Raw genomic sequence first — 18,360 nt, 5'->3', positions numbered from 1 at the left:
TGGACTCCTGTGATAAAACTTCCTTTATTCACAATTAGAGATCTGTCGTTGTCATATTTACAAAATACATAAAGCAAATAATTACACTAACAGACGTTGAGCAAAAGCAGAGTTGGTCTGAGCATCTCCAAAAATCCCCTTATAATAAATCTTATAATAAACGCAGTGTAGTAGATTATGCCAAGCCGGGTCCCCACGCTGGTCAGCTGAACCGGTTTAGCTTTCGGCGGAATAATTTCATGCTTCTCTGACCAATCAGCGGCACTTTGGACAAACCGACGACTTCACGCGTAAAAGCGCGCTGGTGCACCCTGCGACATCCTCGAAACATCTGGAGATCCTGTCTTTAGAGTTATTATGCAGCTCTGCAATGTACACGCCTCCCATGAAGTCTAAATTAGGTGATTTACCAAGTAAACCACGTGGTTATGAATGCCTTTAAGAACTTGTGAGTAACAACACTGTTAATAGTCACTTCCTCTTTCTGCTCGTCACATGGCGAGTGATTTAAGCAGGGAACCCACTTCAGTCCTCGAAATAATGCTTGTACAAAGATGTATTAGGTCATCAGTTAGGTTTGATGACAACTGACAAGTTCATACGTCAATTCAGTGAAACGCACCGGATTATAAGCAAGCAAAATGCCTCGACTTCTTATATTACCTGAGTTTTTTCCATTGCAGTTGTGTTTGGATTTTGAACGGATTAGGTCTGATATTAAGTACCTCAGCTGGTCTCTGATGTCAAGTATTTGTTTTCAGTCATTAATATGGATTTAGACATTTGCAGGATTGCCTTTTGTAAACTTCAAGTGGAAAACAGCCTTGACTTCCCTTTGAAACTTCATGACACACACGTGTGCTGTTGTTGTCATGGTCATCACTCGCGTCACACAGCGGTGACAATCTGGGCTGTCACTCTTGTGCAACCTTACATCTAAAGTTAAACTTGAATGAATCATAATACAGTAATACAGGGAACCTCCACTGATGTTGTGCACTGGTGGAGTTTAGTTTACCCATTACCAGGAGTACTAAGGCTAGGGCTGGGGCTTCCACTTGCATTATGGGAGACAGGGGATCAAATGTTTTTGGAATTTGACCCCCTGGGATATCCTGACGGCTGCTTTGACTATTCTTTTTTGTTTTGTTTTGTTTTAATCTGTCAATATTTAAACCATTGGAGAACTCCTTTAAATAACTCAAGGCCATTAAACTGATGACCTAGAAACTTTAGAAGGGGTTTAAACAATCCTGAACACAGACAGAGCACCAAGCCACACACACATCTTAGTCTGTCTGGAAACAAAAAGAACACAAATGAAATCAATGATGGAAGAGAAACATGAAGCGAGAGCTGCAACGATAAGTCCATCAATGCACCAGTCAGAGAAGAATGAATCAGCAGCTGCACTGATAACTGAAAGCTCATGTAAGTCATTCTTTAAGTAAGAATGTCAAACATTTGATGGTTCCAGGTTTTCAGGTTTTTCTGCTCTTGCATAAAAATAATTGAATATATTTGGTTCTGGACTGCTCGTCAGACACTTGATGACATCACCACGGGGCGAGGATAAGATTATGGCCATTTTTCACAGTTTTCTGATGATTTACAGTCCAAATGATTAATGGAGAGAAGAGTAAGCATGTTCATCGACAATGAAAATCATCATTAGTTGCATCCATACAGAAAACTACAGATGTTAGCAGCAGCAAGGATCTCAAAAAAAACAAGGCAAATTCTTTCTTCTCCAATCCAGAACACTGTGAATTTGGGAAGGTTCCTTTCTTTCCAGGCTCAGGAGCAGCAGCCCATTAACCTCAGAGACAGCGAGTCAACCTCAGAGAGCTGCATGTTCGTCTGTGACCTCCAGACAAAATGAAACAATGGTTCAAACAGATTTGGGTTGTTGTCTGCTAGACCTCTTTGAGCTGGAACCATGTGAACGTACACACACACACACACACACACGCACACACACACACACACACACACACACACACACACACACACACACACACACACACACACACACACACACACACACAGGCGCGCACGCACGCACAGTCCTGATCTCTCGCCAAACCAAACAACACCACTGTACAGATGTGTTGATTGTCACAGCAGAGGATGAAGGGGTACACTGCTTACAAGTGAGAGCAAGGGATGTGCACACATTCACTTACAAAAACCTCCAGATTTACACACAGACGCACAGAGAGAGAGAGAGAGAGAGAGAGAGAGAGACCGACAGACAGACAGACAGACAGACAGACAGACAGACAGACAGACAGTAATCCAGTGAGCATTTGGGACAGATTAGATAAAATGTCATTGCGGGACACTCACTTGAGCTTTAAACATTTTACTTAGAAAGGCACAAACTATGATTTCCTGGTAAATTATTTTGATGTAAGAAATAAAAATCGAAAGACATATCTTTTTTTTTTTTTCCATGTAAATCGACAACATTTTTCCGGCCATAACTCAGATATAAGCGTTGTGAAGGACTCTTCCTAGATCAGTCTTTATTAAGTTGTTTTCTTAATTGTTAATTTCAAACCTAAAGTTTTCCACTGTAATCGTTTTTTTTTTTTTTTTCAAAAGTGCAATAATAATAAGAGAGCTTAATATCTGTTTCTCTCGATCTTCCACAGTACCTGAGGCCAGTGACTGTGCTACAAAGTCCACGTTGACAGACAAAAAGAAAGCCAGAGTGAGGAAAAGAATTGAACTCCAGAACACTACAACATAAAAATAAGTTTTCAATGCAGGGATTTGACTTCAAAAAGTGAGGATTCAATTACAAAAAAAGAAGAAGAAAAAAAAACAAAACATAAAAATCCTCCAAATTCTGTTTTCTAGATGAAATGCTTCCTGTGTCTCTCAGATTTAACATCAGCATAGTTCACCTTTTCCTCTTAACCTTGATCCCAAAACACACACCAAAGGAAGAAAAGAAAGAAAAAAACAAATTTTCTAATGAGCAGATTTCTTTCACTCGAACGGTTCCCCCTGATCAACAGCTGACTGTTGGAACAATACGTGTTCTTTATGGAATCTAGAATACAACAACTGTTTCAAACAGTATTTTTTCATATTCACGCCACGGTATTCGAGTTTCATTGTTACAGCTTTTTTACTTTTTCTCAAGCCCCCCGTTGTAATGCAGGTACGTTTATTTTTCGTTGATAAAGGAATCAAGAGTCTGTTGTGGAGTCAGTAGGACTGCAACATTCCTTTAACTCGTCAGTAGCCGGGGAGCACTGACAACGAGAAAGAGAGAGCGCGAGGCTGGAGGTACAGAGTGACAGGGGAAATAAGGTGAGAGGGATAAAGAGGTGAGGGGGAAGCTGGAAAGAGATAAGGAACAGGGGGTCTGTGTAGTTGCTTCCATTTAAAACTTGACAGTGACCACAATGTTTCAAGTTCTCTCTGTTCTCTTCTTTCACTTGTGCCTCTGGAGGGCTTTCCTCTTTCTTCTTTTAAAGAAACAACAGCACCTGCAGGAAAACAAAGCAACACTTAGACTGAGGAAAAAGGACATTCCAGACACACATCTCCACAGCTGACATACTGCTTTATCAACACAGCACTCATCATGCTGCTGGTCATGGCTGGGTTTCAATAGCTGGTTTAATTCTGGAGCTGGTTCTGAGGCAGCATGATCAAGACTTGGTAAACCCTGATCAATCTTGATTTTTTTTTTTTTTTGAATGCATGTAAATAAAATTAAAAAATTCTGTGTGAAATGCAAAAGGTTTCCGATTTCAAATCTGCTATTAAACACCAATCCTCGCATGCATCTGCACAGCTGTTCCGTACTTGGTTTCGTCAGCCACTTCGACCTCAGTGGGAGCGGTGATGGGAGCGTTAGAGTGTCCGGCTGTGGGATCATCAGTGTTCAGCTCGCCATTCGTTGAGCTCATCACCTGCACAAATACAAAAGGACACCAGGCTACTCACACAAACGTACACATCGAGCCGCTGACTGCATGGTGGAGATGAACGTTCACATAAAAATATGTAACCTTGATGTTCTCTTTACATCTGCCCTCTCAGACAAGGAGAGCAGTTCAGCATGTGACCTGGAATGCTCCTTAAAGGGGCAGGTTTGCATTTTTTCATGTCTGTCTTGAAACAAAAGTCACAGTCAAGCCTGCTGTTCATACTGGTCATTCAGAGGTCCTTCTCAAATGTGCTTCCATTGTCAAGAGATGAGGGATAATATCCAGAGTTCTCTATCTGTGCAAATACACGTTCCAAAGTTCAGCTGCAATAAAAAACGAGGTTCCAGCAGTTCGAGTTACACACATGAAGTGAATATCTTTCAAACAGAGCCGCAACTAACAATTATTTTCATTATCGATCAACCTGCTGGTTATTTTCACGATTAATCATTTATTCTACGAAACGTAAAACATTGAGAAAATATCAAAACATCAACATCAAAATAGACTAACTGACTAATCTTTGCAGCTGTTTTCAAATTTACAGTATTTGTGTATAAAATTCCCTTTTTGTGTTCCTATCCCACCACTACTGCTCAGCATGACATGGACTTTCATACTACAAAGATTTTGGGAGATACACATTTGATTTATCTAACGTCAGACTGTTGAAGCAATACATTACCTTCACATGAACTCTGGAAAACATTTTTGAACAGATGGAAGACTTCCACTGGAAGCACAATGGAGCAGGAGGAATGACAAGAGCAAAGCAAAAGCTCTTTTGATTCAAATGGGAACGTGAATACTGTTTTAAGACAGAGTTGAATGAAAAACCTGAACCTATCCTTTAAAAGCTGTAATTCTATTAGCAAACGCTAGGTGGCACATCTGTGCCACATTTTCTATGGAGGCCTCTGATTTCTAATGACATGTAACAGATTTTTTCCACATATTAAATATATGGAAAATATAAAAAAAAGATTTTAATGTATACTTTGGATGCTTTACTGTATTTCTACTAATGAGGAAACAGAACACAAAAATCTACTGTGTTGCTTTTGGGCCATCTATTTGTTTTGTGTGTTTTTCTTCTAATTCAAAAATCTTTGTTGAATGAGGTTTGCAGGACAGTTGCTGTTGGCTGTCATCTTTGCATGCCCCCTCCTGTGGGCAGCCTACAGCAGACGAGGCGAATGAAGCAGTGAGAGCAAACAGAACGGGCAAAGCACTGACACACAGAGACTCAAACAGTCTGATGCAGACACACAGAGAGAAAACAAGACAGAGCACCTGACCAGGCAGGCAGCGTGGAGTCAGTGTGAGAGGGCTCAGACACATACAAAACTATGTGGCTTCATGCATTAGCCATCAGAGCAGCAGCAGTAGCAGCAGCAGCAGTACCTGAACAGAGCCCCCCAGCCGCTCAGCTGTGAGGTGCGACCCCAGAGTCTCCTTATTGGTCACTGGAGTGGGCTGAGACTCACTTCCTTTGGGCTCAGGTGACTTGACGCAAAGAGCAAAAAGGGTTGAGGCAGGTGGTCGTGATGTGGTGAGGGGGAGGAGGGGGGAAAGTAGGTTGTGGGCGGAGGGTGAGGCAATGTGGTGGGAGGGGGTGGGAGTAGAGGAGGGGAGTGAATGAACAACAAAAAAAAAGGAACAAAAAAAGAAACAAAAACAAAAAAATTATAGAAGACATCTCCCAAGCAGAAGCAGGCTGGTTAAGACAAACTATGTTAATAGAGGAGTAGAGGGAAGCAAAAATTTATGCGAAGCACAGATCAACACACTAACAAAGTCATGCAAGAGTAAAAGAAAACAGCCTTGATCACCTCAACTAGCACTCATGTTCAGTACAACACAGACAATTATCCATGTTCTTGGGCACTATTTTAACTTTAACTGGAGGCTTAAATTTAGAGTACATGGGTTTGTTTTTTTAAATATTGCGCTGTCATTTGCAGAACTAAAAATTGAACATTTCTCTTCCCACCAACAAATATAACCTGTAACTGCAGAGACAGATAGCAGATATTGTGTTTTATTGCAGCTGGCCCTTTTAACCAGGATGTCACAGGTTTTTACAGTCATGGGCATCGTGCATGTGTGCTGGAGGTGGTGCTCCGCGAGCTTCCAAAGGTGGCAAGTTGTTATCAAGCCAATCACATCAAATGTAGAGCAGTAAAAAGAGGCTAGAGTCCACTGCAATAAGTCCATCATAAAATCTGATGCACTCCCTGTATTGCTTTATGGTAAACGAGTCAGACTCGTCAAGTACAACAACATGATTTAAACCATGACTTGTGTCTATCACAAGGCCTTCATGGGCGTTCTCTACTAAAACACTTAAATTATAAACTCTGTACTAAATCAAACAAACAAGGCTCGGATAGCATGCTAATAAAAAGGAATAAAAAAATAAAATTCAAGTCCACACTTTGCCACACACTAAGCATAGGGCACGTCATTACTGGTATGAACAATGCAATTTGCATTTTCAACTCATGCATGCAATGACTGGAGCTTAGAGTGGCAAGGTGTGAAGAATAAATTGAAGCCGAAAACAGTGCTTTGTGTCACAGCTGGAGCAGAGGAGCCTGCCTCATCATCGTGCACGTCGATTAATTTACTAGTAAGGCATCCATCAAGTCTAATTGTCTGACAAAGACTTAGGACAGATGATGTCACTGCCCAGCAGTCAGGCTGCAGACAGGAACAGGAATGAAAGAGAAGTGGAGCTCAACGGCAGAACGACTTGGGGGATTTATTAGCAGAGTTCTTTGTATCCACAGAAAGAACGGGTCCTCCCCCACAGAGTCCGCCATGATTCTACAGTCGCCCAGAATGTGCAAACCAGACACGGGCTCTGGGGAGCACCTTTTGCGTTTTTCATGGCCGCTGTAGTGGAGGGTGAGGTGAATCTGCAACCTCACCACAAGAGGCCACTAAACCCCACACACTGGTTCTTTAAAATTGACAAATTGTTTGGAAAAACTGGTAAATTTCACAGATAATCAACATTAATAGCTAGCTGGTTAGCTAGTTTGGCAAACTGTTGTAACCTTTGAATCAGTAAAGACGAGTACAAATTGCTCTTTTGGCAGAACAGTGCAGTATCATATTGACTCTGTCAGCTTAAGTTAAGGCAGGCTAACGGCTACAAAACGAGAACATGAGTGCACTTGAAATGCTTCCTCATCCTTTCTCCTTGGCCTAAATGGCAAATAAACAGTAAGTGCAATCAGCAGAAAACCGACCATTGAACACATCTGCAGGTCCTAGTCTGAAAATAACAAATAAAGTAGTTGTAGGTGACTTGGCTATTCGTTGCAATGCATCTTAAATCTACACTACAGAATAGTCCATTTTGATGATTTTAAAGACGAAAACTGCATATCATAATCTCCCAAGTTTGGCAGATCTAGCGTTATCATCTAGACCAACCTGGTTGGACACAGCAGTGACCTGGCAGAGGAATTTGAATGACAGGGTTTGCAGGTTGGCTGGCTGTTTGGTCAGTGGGTCAGTGGACTGGAGGGTAGGTGTTGTGTTTGTCCTGTTTTAATGCTGATGACCTCACCTGGTTTTTGGTCTGCTGTTGTGCTTTGTCTCTGCTGCTGGGCTGCAGGGGGGTGTCACTGGGGATAGGGCCTATCGGTGTGGGCTGCAAGGAACACAAGGAAGCAAACACGTTTAAAATGAAGACCATTTAAAGAAAATAAAATGGAGAGGAAAGACTACAGAGTTGGATTTAGCAAAAGGTAAAATATTTAGCACTGACAATATGAACATTGTAAAGCTTGACAAAAGAATTCAGTTCTGATCTGGTGAGAGCTTATTACGGTGAGAGCGGTAAGAACTGCAGCTGTGACACTGGATGGTCAAACCAAAGGATTTCAGAGGGAGAGGAGAAGGAGGAGGTGGATTCAGTAAGAGGCACTCACAAGTGATTTTCCGACCCAGTCGTATTCATAGTCAAAGACATAGCCGTTCCTATCAAACAGATCAGTGAAGAGCTTCCTCAAGTAGTCATAATCAGGCTTCTCGAAGAAATCCAGCCTCCTCACATAGCGCAGGTAGGTGGCCATCTCTTCTGTAGCAACAGAGAACATATCGGTAAACTTGAAAACTGAACGAATGAGAAAGAACTTATGTAACACAGCAAACGAAGGAAACTGGTTGGTTCTACTGACCGGGGAAGCTTTCACAAAGCACTTCAATGGGTGTCGCTCGTTTGGTGTCCCCAATTTTCTGATACCTCTCCTTTAAAGTGTCCGCCTAGAAGGGAGACAGGAAAAATACATATTACACTGGAAATCAGATACCAGATGAATGCATCAAAATGGTTGCATTTCACCCATTGGCCCATACATTTTCGACTATGCATGATAGGTTCTCATATTGTCTAGTGTTATTCAGGCAACACGCTCAATCTACCAGCTATTGGTTCCTGATACAGGTCTGTGGAATGCCTGCTTCAGTGTAATCAAGGCCTGTGGTGAATCTGTATCTGTAGCCTTATTCTACTCTATTCTCATTTTTGATCTGTTTTCATGTCCATTCTGTCTTGTCTATGTAAAGCACTAACTTGGTGCATGTGACTCTTTCTTGTAAAGCACTTTGTGTATGAAAGGTGCTCTACAAATAAAGTTTATTATTATCATTATTGTTACCACTGTCAACTACCAACCAGGATTCATCAGACCGCAAACACATCTTCCACCCTCCATCAATCTATAATCACAATTCTTAACCTGCTGCTCTACACTTACCAAGACCTACTGTATACTGTTACACTCCATGAAGATGTGAGAACACTCATTGTGAGTTCTGTAACTGGTCACTATACTCCTTCATTGTATTTTGATGCACTGTCATGTTGTGTGTTGGTGAGAACTTGTTTTGGCCCGAGCCACCCAACATCCCCCACATTCATACATCCCTCACATTCATCTACCACAAGCTTCCTCCCACATAGCAAATGCTCAGATGAGGTGTCTTGTCTTCTAGTCTGTTCTATGTGCACCTTTGATGTGGACGCCTGCAAAAAGCTCAGCAAGTCTGCGCAGCTATAACCTGCCCTCCGAACACCTGTGTGTATGCCTGCATTTCTGTGCTTTAAGCTCTTTCTCAGCAAACGGTTCAAATGCAAAGTGAGTGCGCTTATGCATGTACTTGTTTATGTAGTAACACATGCAAATGCAAAGGAGGTCTATTTTTCTAGTCACTGACTGCATAGATTTGATAATGAGCGCCTATGGTGAGTCCTGCCACACAAGTGGTGTGTGGCCCCAGTGTACACAGAAAGCTGTGACAAATGACTTTATAAAAAGGAAGACAATATTAGATAACATTGCACTGTGGCCACTGAGAATTCTTGATTCTGACTGCCTGACAAAGCTACCTGAGGCAGAACTCTGCTGGAATATTAATGTTAACACTGTGTAACACTCTTCTCTATTGTTATACTTTGGGTTTGTTTAGGATGTCGGAGCAGATGATCAGTCTAATTTCTCTTTACTGTAGATAATGTAATGAAACCTAGTTTGAAACAGTTTAAAAAGAGCTTAAGCCTCAGGTCTATGGGTTTGGTTGAGTGGAGGGACCAGCTGTACCATTTGCTGCCATCAGCTGTTCTAAGACAAGCAGCATGACTTTAAGGTAAGTACAATATTTCATGATCTTGAACAAACATGTAAGATCATACTTTTGTTATACACTGCAAATAAATTGATTTGATGACATATGTCCATTTGTTGGCAAGTGGCTATGGTATAAGTACAATACAATAGGTATAAAAACAGTCCCGTACTGAGGAGGGCAGCAGGAAAAGGGTACATCTCTATGCTAAGCATGAAGAGGACTGCAGGAATCTGACACAAATCATTATGAGCCAATATTTGGATGATGTTAAACAATACACCACAGTACCTTTAGGCCCTGCCAGGGGAGGCTACCTCGGAGGAAGTACATGAACATGTGACCCAGTGCCTCCAAATCATCCCTTCTGCTTTGCTCTGGAACAGACAGAACAAGACAAAAACGAGGTTACCTGTGAGAAACAAATTCATTTCATATCCAGCTGGCAAGGTTAACAGGCAACCGGGCCCAGCATGACTGCACAGTTATCCAGGAGTTCTAATTATGACCCATGGTGGGCCACGTGCGCCGTAGATGAAAAACAGCAGAGTGAATAAATAGGAGATGCTTCAAAATAGCCAAGAAATGAAGCTGCACATTAGAGAAAGCTCACTTTGAGAGAAAGACGAGAATTCATGATAAATCTAAAGTGACACAGCTGATCTCAAGAAACACCTTATGTATGGTAACTTCCAACTGTTACACAAAAAGGTATTTTATGCTCTTATTTTAGTAGATGTGTCATGCACCAATTTCACCAGAAAAAATTTCTCGTATGTGTAAAAGCGTACTTGGCAATAAAGCTTTTTCTGATTTCTGATTCCGATTTCTGTTTTCAATGCTGCGCACATTTAGATGATGTAGCACATAATAGAGTTTGGATATCTCCATTAAGCCACCTGTCATCTCTAGCTCTGACTTTCTTACCCTTTCCCAAGTGTGTGTTAATGCTCATGTAGCGTGCCGTTCCAGTCAGACTCTTGTGCTCCCGGTAGGGGATGTGTTTTTTGGTCTCGGGGTCTATGTACTCTTTGGCCAGACCAAAGTCGATGATGTGGATGGTGTGCTGCCTCTTGCTTCCTGGCCGCCCAACCAGGAAGTTTTCTGGCTTCACATCTCTGTATATCAGACTCTTGGTGTGGACGTACTCCATCCGTGTTATCTAGAAGCAGGGGAAAATGGAACAAGATGAGTATTTGAAATTTGAGTCACTAAATCCTCCGGGCAGTTTTCAAACATTACGATTCTGATGACAAGAATGAAAACTAAAATTACAGTCAATTTGCATTACCTTAGTACATGACTATTTTTAGCTATCTTCCAAGTTCAAATGTCAACTGAAAATCAAGGTATTTCACACAAGACACAAGGAAGTCGTCAGGCTGTAGGGAGCATATGGGCATGTGTTGTTCACCGTGCCTTGCATACAGCACCTTAGAACTCCGTCTACTATATCTATAGCTTATCTAAAAATTGGCCTCCTGCTCTCCTCTTCCAGGCCTTACCAGCTGTATGGCTATCATGAGGACGGTCTTGAGGGAGAAGGTGCGGTCACAAAGGTCAAACAGGTCCTCTAGACTGGGCCCGAGCAGCTCCAGCACCATGGCGTTGTATTTCCCACAAGGACCAAAGTAGTACACCTGAGGGATTCCCTCTGTGAACACACACAAATAAAGTTTGTGGATTTTTGTAGAATATTCAATCATCACAATACAATTCTCATGTCTCACAGAATAAAATTTTCTCTTTTGTTGATACTTTTACTTTTTAAGTGTGAGAAGAGACTCTTCACTGGCACTACAGGTTTGTCAGAAACAGGTGTGTCTCACAGTTCCTTTTCCCCCTGAGCTAGGATTAAAGGGAAAGGTGTCTAAACGAAACACCGGAGATGGTTAGCAGCACAGTGACAGCAACTGTAAATAGCCTTTGCTACTAGAAACCACCACACCCATTTTGTGGTAATATGTATGACGTCTGAAGAATGTGGATGGATCAACCTGGCAAGACTTTATGTATATCACTGTTCTGACAGAGGGAAAACTGTGGCGTGGCAAAACACTACAGTCTGTAGTGTTCATAAAAAGGTACATAAGGTAAAGTAGTTCTGATTCTGCATAAAACTGTGCTTATATCTGAAAAATCATGTGGGAAAATTTCAATTTCTTAATTTCGTACTACACTTGGGATTAAAAACCAGAAAAGAAACAGCCTCACAGTGGCCTAAAGCTAATGTTTCTTAATGGCTATAGAATTGACAGCTTTGTTGCAACAAGCTGAATTGCAGATGCTTGTGGAGGAGCCAGCATCATATTTCACAAACAGTCCAGAATAACAAGCAACAGCTCACTGGAAAAAAGATAAGTAACACTACATAAACATAAAAAGCAGACCCATTTAGCTGCCTTTTTGTTAGTCCTCCCCCAGCTCAATTTCAGATGCATTTTATAATGGTCATGGACATTTTTGCTTGAGCATCCACTGACTTCTGATCCAAACACAATTTTTCATGATCAAAACAACCAGTCTCCAGATTTACTGTCTTAGCTACCATGTTAGTCCTTGTCAAATTGATTTTGTCATCAGGCAGCCATCCAGGCCAAAGCCCTAGTATCTAAATACCAGCTACCTCCCTGAAAGCTCACTAACCATGAGATACCACATGAGTGCTGCTACAACAGCAGGCATTGCAGCACTGAGAGAGAGAAACAGTGACACAGACAGATAAAGACAGTCAGTGAGATTAAGATACAGATTAAAACAGGAATGGACAAGCACATTTATACTATACTTGTCTGTGACAAAACATGTGTGATAAAGATAAATGAGAGTTGAGACTGGGCAGTGAGCACAGCACTGTGTGCAAAAGTCTTCGATTTGGATAGTGTGTATCAGCTGCTTGCCCTGGGGCCGAGAGTTTACAGTCAGCTTTACCTGATCCCCCTTCAACATCAGTCCAACAAGGAAACAAAGAAAGCGACACATGCACGGATGCAAACTGACACAGGTACACATGTACACACATGTACATATGCACACACAAACACACACACACACACCTGTCTGCCCTTTAGTCTCTAGGATTTTCCTGGTAATTATGCCCATGACAGATGAGGCAGTGACAAGAGATCACTGGGAGGCTGACTCATCAAAGCTTGGCCCAAATCTAGAGGGCATTCAAAGCACAGTCATCACAAGAGGAAAGCACACAGTGTATTATAATCTTCTGTTTGTGAATGTGAGCAAAGAGTGGTGCTAACAGCAGCTGTAAGCACCACTCTAGATATAGCTCGTGGAAAAAGCCCAGAGTGCATTTTTGGGGTGAGGGTATTCTTGATGTGTATTGTTATGGTTGACACTAACTATAACTCACAAAACAAACAAAATGAAACTGAAATCACACTCCAACGCAACAAATTTTCTCTGTGACAGGCAACAGTGAACACTTCAAAAGCAACGAATGATGAAACATGACTGCCAAGCATCATCTTGATCTGACAACATTCGGCCAAACAAAAAAGTTCAGCAGTTCAAAGACACATAAGCAAACCGAATGGCTTCTGTGATGATAAATGTCTGGAATCCGAACTATTACATAAAGCCATATCAAAAAATACATCTAACTGTGGTCAGCATTATGGGATACGCTCTGGCCTTCACTGCGAGCCAGAGTCAGTGGTGTTCTGACCCCCGCTGTCTTGACAATTCGAGACAATCCAACCTATTGTATCTGCAGGCAGGCCTCTCAGGCAACACAGTAAGAGGGAAGGCTGCATCATGGCAGCTGAAGGCAATGTTGCCCTACAATGAAATGTCAGAGTTAAGGGCCAAAGAGGAGACGGCTGAAGAAGAGAAGAGAGGAGACGGCCAGAGAGGAGGAGAGAGCAGGGAATGCGTATTAAAGATTGAGATTATGGAGTGGAGTGTACAGAGAGAGGAGGGGGAGAAGAAGTGACTTCCATTAGGCCCAGTGCTCTGGAGATGTTCTCACAAACATGAAATGTAATCAGTACTTGGGCTTGCACAGACTGAGCCTGAAGCTACATATGCAATATAGAATCAATCCTACAACACACCACAGGGCTGACCACTCGTGGAAAAAAAAAAAAAAAAATTAAATCCCAATACTTGTTCTTACTAAGTTAATAATTAATTCTACCAGATATATGCAGCTTTTGCAACAATGATTTGCCTGATTGACGAAAAGCTAGGGCAGTTGTTTCACTTTCTCCGACTCAACACAGCACTCTCTATATTTATTATGTGCAAAATAGTATCAATTTGGCTATATCAAGTTATTTATCAGACGGATTAGACTGCTCGTCTTAAAGATTAGTCATTATTGTTGTCATTCTTCATCAAGCGGCAAGATCCTTGGGTAATATAATGTTCCACTGAGTGGCCTAATTTGCATCTTTTGCATTATGACTACTGGACATAATGCACATAAATTGAGATGTAGATGTTGAAATGATTCATCATTCAGCCTCACTGAAAAAAGACTGAAAATTTAGTCAAGCCACCATTAAAAAAGGTATTACTGTGAAACAGTAACAAAATGTCATAATAACCATAATTTTCAGTGTGCTAGTTAAATAAATGTCTGTAATATTTAATTACATAAAAAAGTAAATGTCATTATATATATTTATTCATGAATTGTTTCTTTTTCTGTTATTTGTTCCTATGGTACCAAACTCTCACTGTCAAACTTTACACTGTTTTGGTTGACATTAGCTTAGCATTTTTACTGGCATTAGCCAACATTCTGCCACTTGATGCATCCAAAATTCTTTGCAAAGATTCTATATATCATCTTAAAGTTTTTACAGAAGAGTAAGTACTGAAAAAAGGTACCATTGGGCACCATTGCTGAATTCCAGGTATTGGCATCGGTATCGGCTCAAATGTGAAAAGTGCCCAACGGTTCTGAGGTGCCGTCAGAAGTTAGCAGCTTCTCAGTTTTACCTCTGAGTTGATAAAATAATCTTATCCATCTGATCTAGGATAATCCTGCAACAGCAGTATACACAAGCTGATTTTTCCAGGACTTGCATGAGTCCATGATTTGCATGAACTAATATGATCACCACAGACCCCATGTCACTGACACTGCATATCATACAGTCATACGTCTTGATGGAGCTCATTAATAATAATGGACATGCTGACACCCATCACTGAATAACATACAAAAGGAAAACTCCTTAGATATGACACTAATGTACAAAACAAAAACAAACTCTCATGCTGACAAGTACAAGACTTGTTTCACTATGACCAGCACATTTTAGCAGTTCTGCTAATACTACCAAGAACAACTACAATGCCAGGTCTATTGTCAATTGCTTGGAGGCAGCTTTCCCTACAGCTGGGATCTGTTCAGGACAGGAGAGAATTAACAGTGTGCAGATAAGCTCCTCCTGGGCGTTAAGCACTGAGCAGTCCAAGCAGTGACATATTTGAGGCTCTTGGGTTGTGTAGGACTATCAGGGTCACATGTGTCCATTTAGCCAACTTGACAACATAAGGAGATTTAATCTATCGCCTTGACTCCTCCCATGCTAGACAGTCAAGTGAGCCTTCTTGTCATATCACCCTGGAGTAGCCAGTCATCAGTTGGAGACAGGGCCTCTATGTTCAATTGTGTGGTAATATTGTAGCTCCACTTTTAGAAGACAGTAAAACTATAGAAAGTGTATCCAGTCTGGATGGACAATCAATGGACAACCCTTAAACAAGATAAATGCATTTCAAATCAGAATTTAGTTGAGTCCATTTTCAACCGATCTTTTGTGTTCTGACAATTTCAAGTGCTGTTTGGCAACTTAATAGTCTGACTTGGGTTCAAAGTATCATTTGAGTAGTGAAAGGCTGAAACATAGTGGGAGGGAATTTAACATTCATCATTACATGTGTCCTTGATTTCCATCCACCCACTGCCTGCCAGTAACACTTTGACAACATTGCCTGACATGTCAGACCACCTGTTGATTATTTTTCATTTATGTCAAAAAGTAGCAAGATCTCACCAGCTGTTTCAGCCAAAATAAACTGGCCCAATCGCAGACACAATATTTCCCTGCATGTTTCTATTTTTGAAAGCTAAAAATGCCTATGACAGACCAGGTCAATGTGAAATATCTAGTAGTGAATGAACACTAAGATGCAGGGCGTGCAAAAAGCATGTATTACTATGGATCCATTATAGAGTATAAAAGAGCTAAATGTTTCAGTATGCATTTGGAAACAATTTAATGGCGCATCATCAGCTTACCTGTGGACATCGCCTATCTCTAGTTGTGTGTAAGGGTAAGAAACATTTTTACATGTTGTTCAACCCCAGACCTCAGTGAATAAGAGAAAGGATAAAGGCCAGCAGTGGTCTCAATAGAGGAAAGGATGGTCATGGTGTGTTTAATGCACCAGAGGAAACAACCAAAGGCAGAAAGAGCCAAGCCTGGACTAGTGGAATCCTCTGCTATAATCATGGGAAATGGCACAGGAGATGACAATTACAGTTACTGTAGATTCTATGTATGTGTGTTCATGCATTGAATAACATTTTGCTCACAGATCAAAACGACAGATTAAATCGAGAACAGCCATGAAGAAAAATAGGCCACACCCTGTAGGCAATGCATGTTAGAGAGTTTCCCTGCAATCTGCAGGCAGCACACAGTCAATCAGGGGGGCAGAGGATACTGTGGCTAGGGAAGCGATCCAAGTAGACACACCATAAAGGCCTGACTGCTTGTAGAGGGCCATCTATAAATAGTCAAGGACTGCCCTAATGCCCCACCTCCTTATCAACAGTGGAGGGCTTTTGCTCTGGCACAAGGAGCCAAGAAGCTGGCACGTGTCACTAAATTAGACCACCCCACACACACACACGCACACACGCACACAAGTCTGCCCTAGTCTTAGACTGACAAACACAAACTTAAGTGAGCATGCTTGTATGTATAACATGAGTTTTCAGATCTACATATTGTACAGCGATCACTCATCATAGGGCCACTAACAAAGCTACAACACAGGCACCCACACAGAAACTCTCTCCAAGGGTCATAAATACGCTTCTAGTGACTGTCAAAGCTCTACCAGAATCTCTGTATAGTTACCCTTTAATAGACTAAGTAAGCCTACTTCAGGCTGAATTATGTAAGAAAATGTCAACTGGGACTTGGTACCTGCATTTACTCAATTATAAAAGGACCTGGTCTGAGAGAAGGGACAAAAAAAGAACAGATGGGACATGCAGGTGTGGGTGGTTGCAGTGCAAAACGCAGCAGGAGCAGGACACTGCACAGACTTTTTTGTCTGTACCTTTTGCTCTTGTCAGTTTGACTAAGTAGTGGTGACATGTTTGCATATGGTTTCTGAATTGAACACTGAGCGTGAGTGTTGTGAGTCCGCCAAATCAACACATGCATCTACACAAACTTACACAAACATGACAGGTGAGCCTTTCCAAAAACAGCCAGCCAGGCAGCCCTGTGAAACAAATCAAGTCCCAGTCCCTCCCAACCATCTGACTCTGCCGTCTCTCTCAGCCTCTGTAACTAGCTGACCAGCCAGACCAGATCAAAGAGCTGCTGCCCTGGAGCCAAAGCTATGCATCATAGCACATTAACATGTTCTGGGTCGTGCTGTAGGAGAGGAAAAGACTCCGGGCAAAGTAGAGGTGGGATTAGAAAAGAGTAAGCAGGCTTTCATAGCATTCATTGGCTCTCACAGATGTGGAAAGATAAACAAACTTGCTGTGAAATTTAGCCTCAAGTAGAGTGGAAGCCGTAGGACTGTTCATGTGGCTGTTCCCCTGATGTTACATGTCCACTCGAACGCAATTACTTTTGGAAATGCATCCTTTCCTCACCAGTTTTGCCTTCCATCCACACTATGCTCACAATTTTCACATGCAGAAACTGAATATTTTAAACCTGAACACAGATGTCTCACAGTGCAGATAGGAAAAGTAAAGGTTTTTTTAAAATGAACACAATCTGTGCTACATGGATGACTATAGAGGAAGTGAAATCAAATTTGTACAAAAACATCATGAAGACCTGACTGAACAATAGCTGAACAACAACAAAATGCAGACCTTAAATGAAGTATTTTGTCATTTTTTCAGAAAAATGACATAGAAGAACAGGATCACAATATGATCCATATATTATTTGTTGCAATACAGTATATAATCCTGTAAGCAAAATGTCTCACATAAGCTAAACACCAGACATAGCATAAAAAAAGATTTACAAAAAAAAAAACAAAACACTTCACCAAATCAGACTGTCAACATTTTTAGGGATTAAATCTTTGTTCTCCTCTTTCTCTCCCATTTGTTCCCTTCCTCTCTTAAAAGGCATACATTCCCATGTGCCATTATTCCTGATTACCCAACAAGTGTTTGTTTTTTTAATCATTGAGATATTACAGAATAATGCAGATAATTATTATCACAAACACAAAAGTGACCTGAAAACATGTGACTGGAAGTCATGCAAACATTGTTATCACATTTATCCCACCCTCAGGTCTATGTGCCTGTTTCTGAATGTAAAGGTTTCATTCAGGAAGTTTTCTCTTCCTGCCAAGCTCAATCTAGTGTGAAAAGACCCATTCACATTTAACTCATCATAGCTGGCTAAACAGAGACTAAATACCCTCCAAAATGAATCTCTCTTACCTGAATTTCCCAACTGTTTGTAAAATCTATACTCCAAATGGAGCTGTGGTGCCCTGGACTTTATAGGTTCCTGAAAGA

At 41.3% G+C, this 18,360-nt stretch overlaps 1 protein-coding gene across 7 annotated transcripts in view; it reads right to left on the bottom strand.

Annotated features, from left to right (window-relative positions):
• Positions 1-5: 5 nt before the first annotated feature.
• The window catches only part of csnk1g2b (casein kinase 1, gamma 2b), a 34,695-nt gene continuing 16,340 nt past the window's right edge, over positions 6-18,360 (bottom strand). For 2 of the 7 annotated variants that reach the window (XM_076724562.1, XM_076724553.1), the window contains exons 3-12: positions 18,283-18,352; positions 11,096-11,244; positions 10,518-10,752; positions 9,882-9,967; positions 8,144-8,228; positions 7,895-8,040; positions 7,531-7,614; positions 5,355-5,456; positions 3,826-3,932; positions 6-3,503 (exon numbers count right to left, since the gene is read on the bottom strand). In XM_076724562.1, the coding sequence (XP_076580677.1) occupies positions 3,449-3,503; positions 3,826-3,932; positions 5,355-5,456; positions 7,531-7,614; positions 7,895-8,040; positions 8,144-8,228; positions 9,882-9,967; positions 10,518-10,752; positions 11,096-11,244; positions 18,283-18,352 (1,119 nt within the window). In that variant the 3' untranslated portion in view covers positions 6-3,448. Of the gene's footprint in view, positions 3,504-3,825; positions 3,933-5,354; positions 5,457-7,530; positions 7,615-7,894; positions 8,044-8,143; positions 8,229-9,881; positions 9,968-10,517; positions 10,753-11,095; positions 11,245-18,282; positions 18,353-18,360 lie in introns of all 7 variants that reach the window. The other 5 variants (XM_076724536.1, XM_076724544.1, XM_076724581.1 and 2 more) reach the window with 3 other exon arrangements.

Source organism: Chaetodon auriga, chromosome 3 (assembly GCF_051107435.1).
Source record: "Chaetodon auriga isolate fChaAug3 chromosome 3, fChaAug3.hap1, whole genome shotgun sequence".
Taxonomy (NCBI): domain Eukaryota; kingdom Metazoa; phylum Chordata; class Actinopteri; order Chaetodontiformes; family Chaetodontidae; genus Chaetodon; species Chaetodon auriga.
The sequence above is the reverse complement of the archived record's forward strand: the minus strand, read 5'-3'. Positions and strand labels throughout refer to the sequence as shown.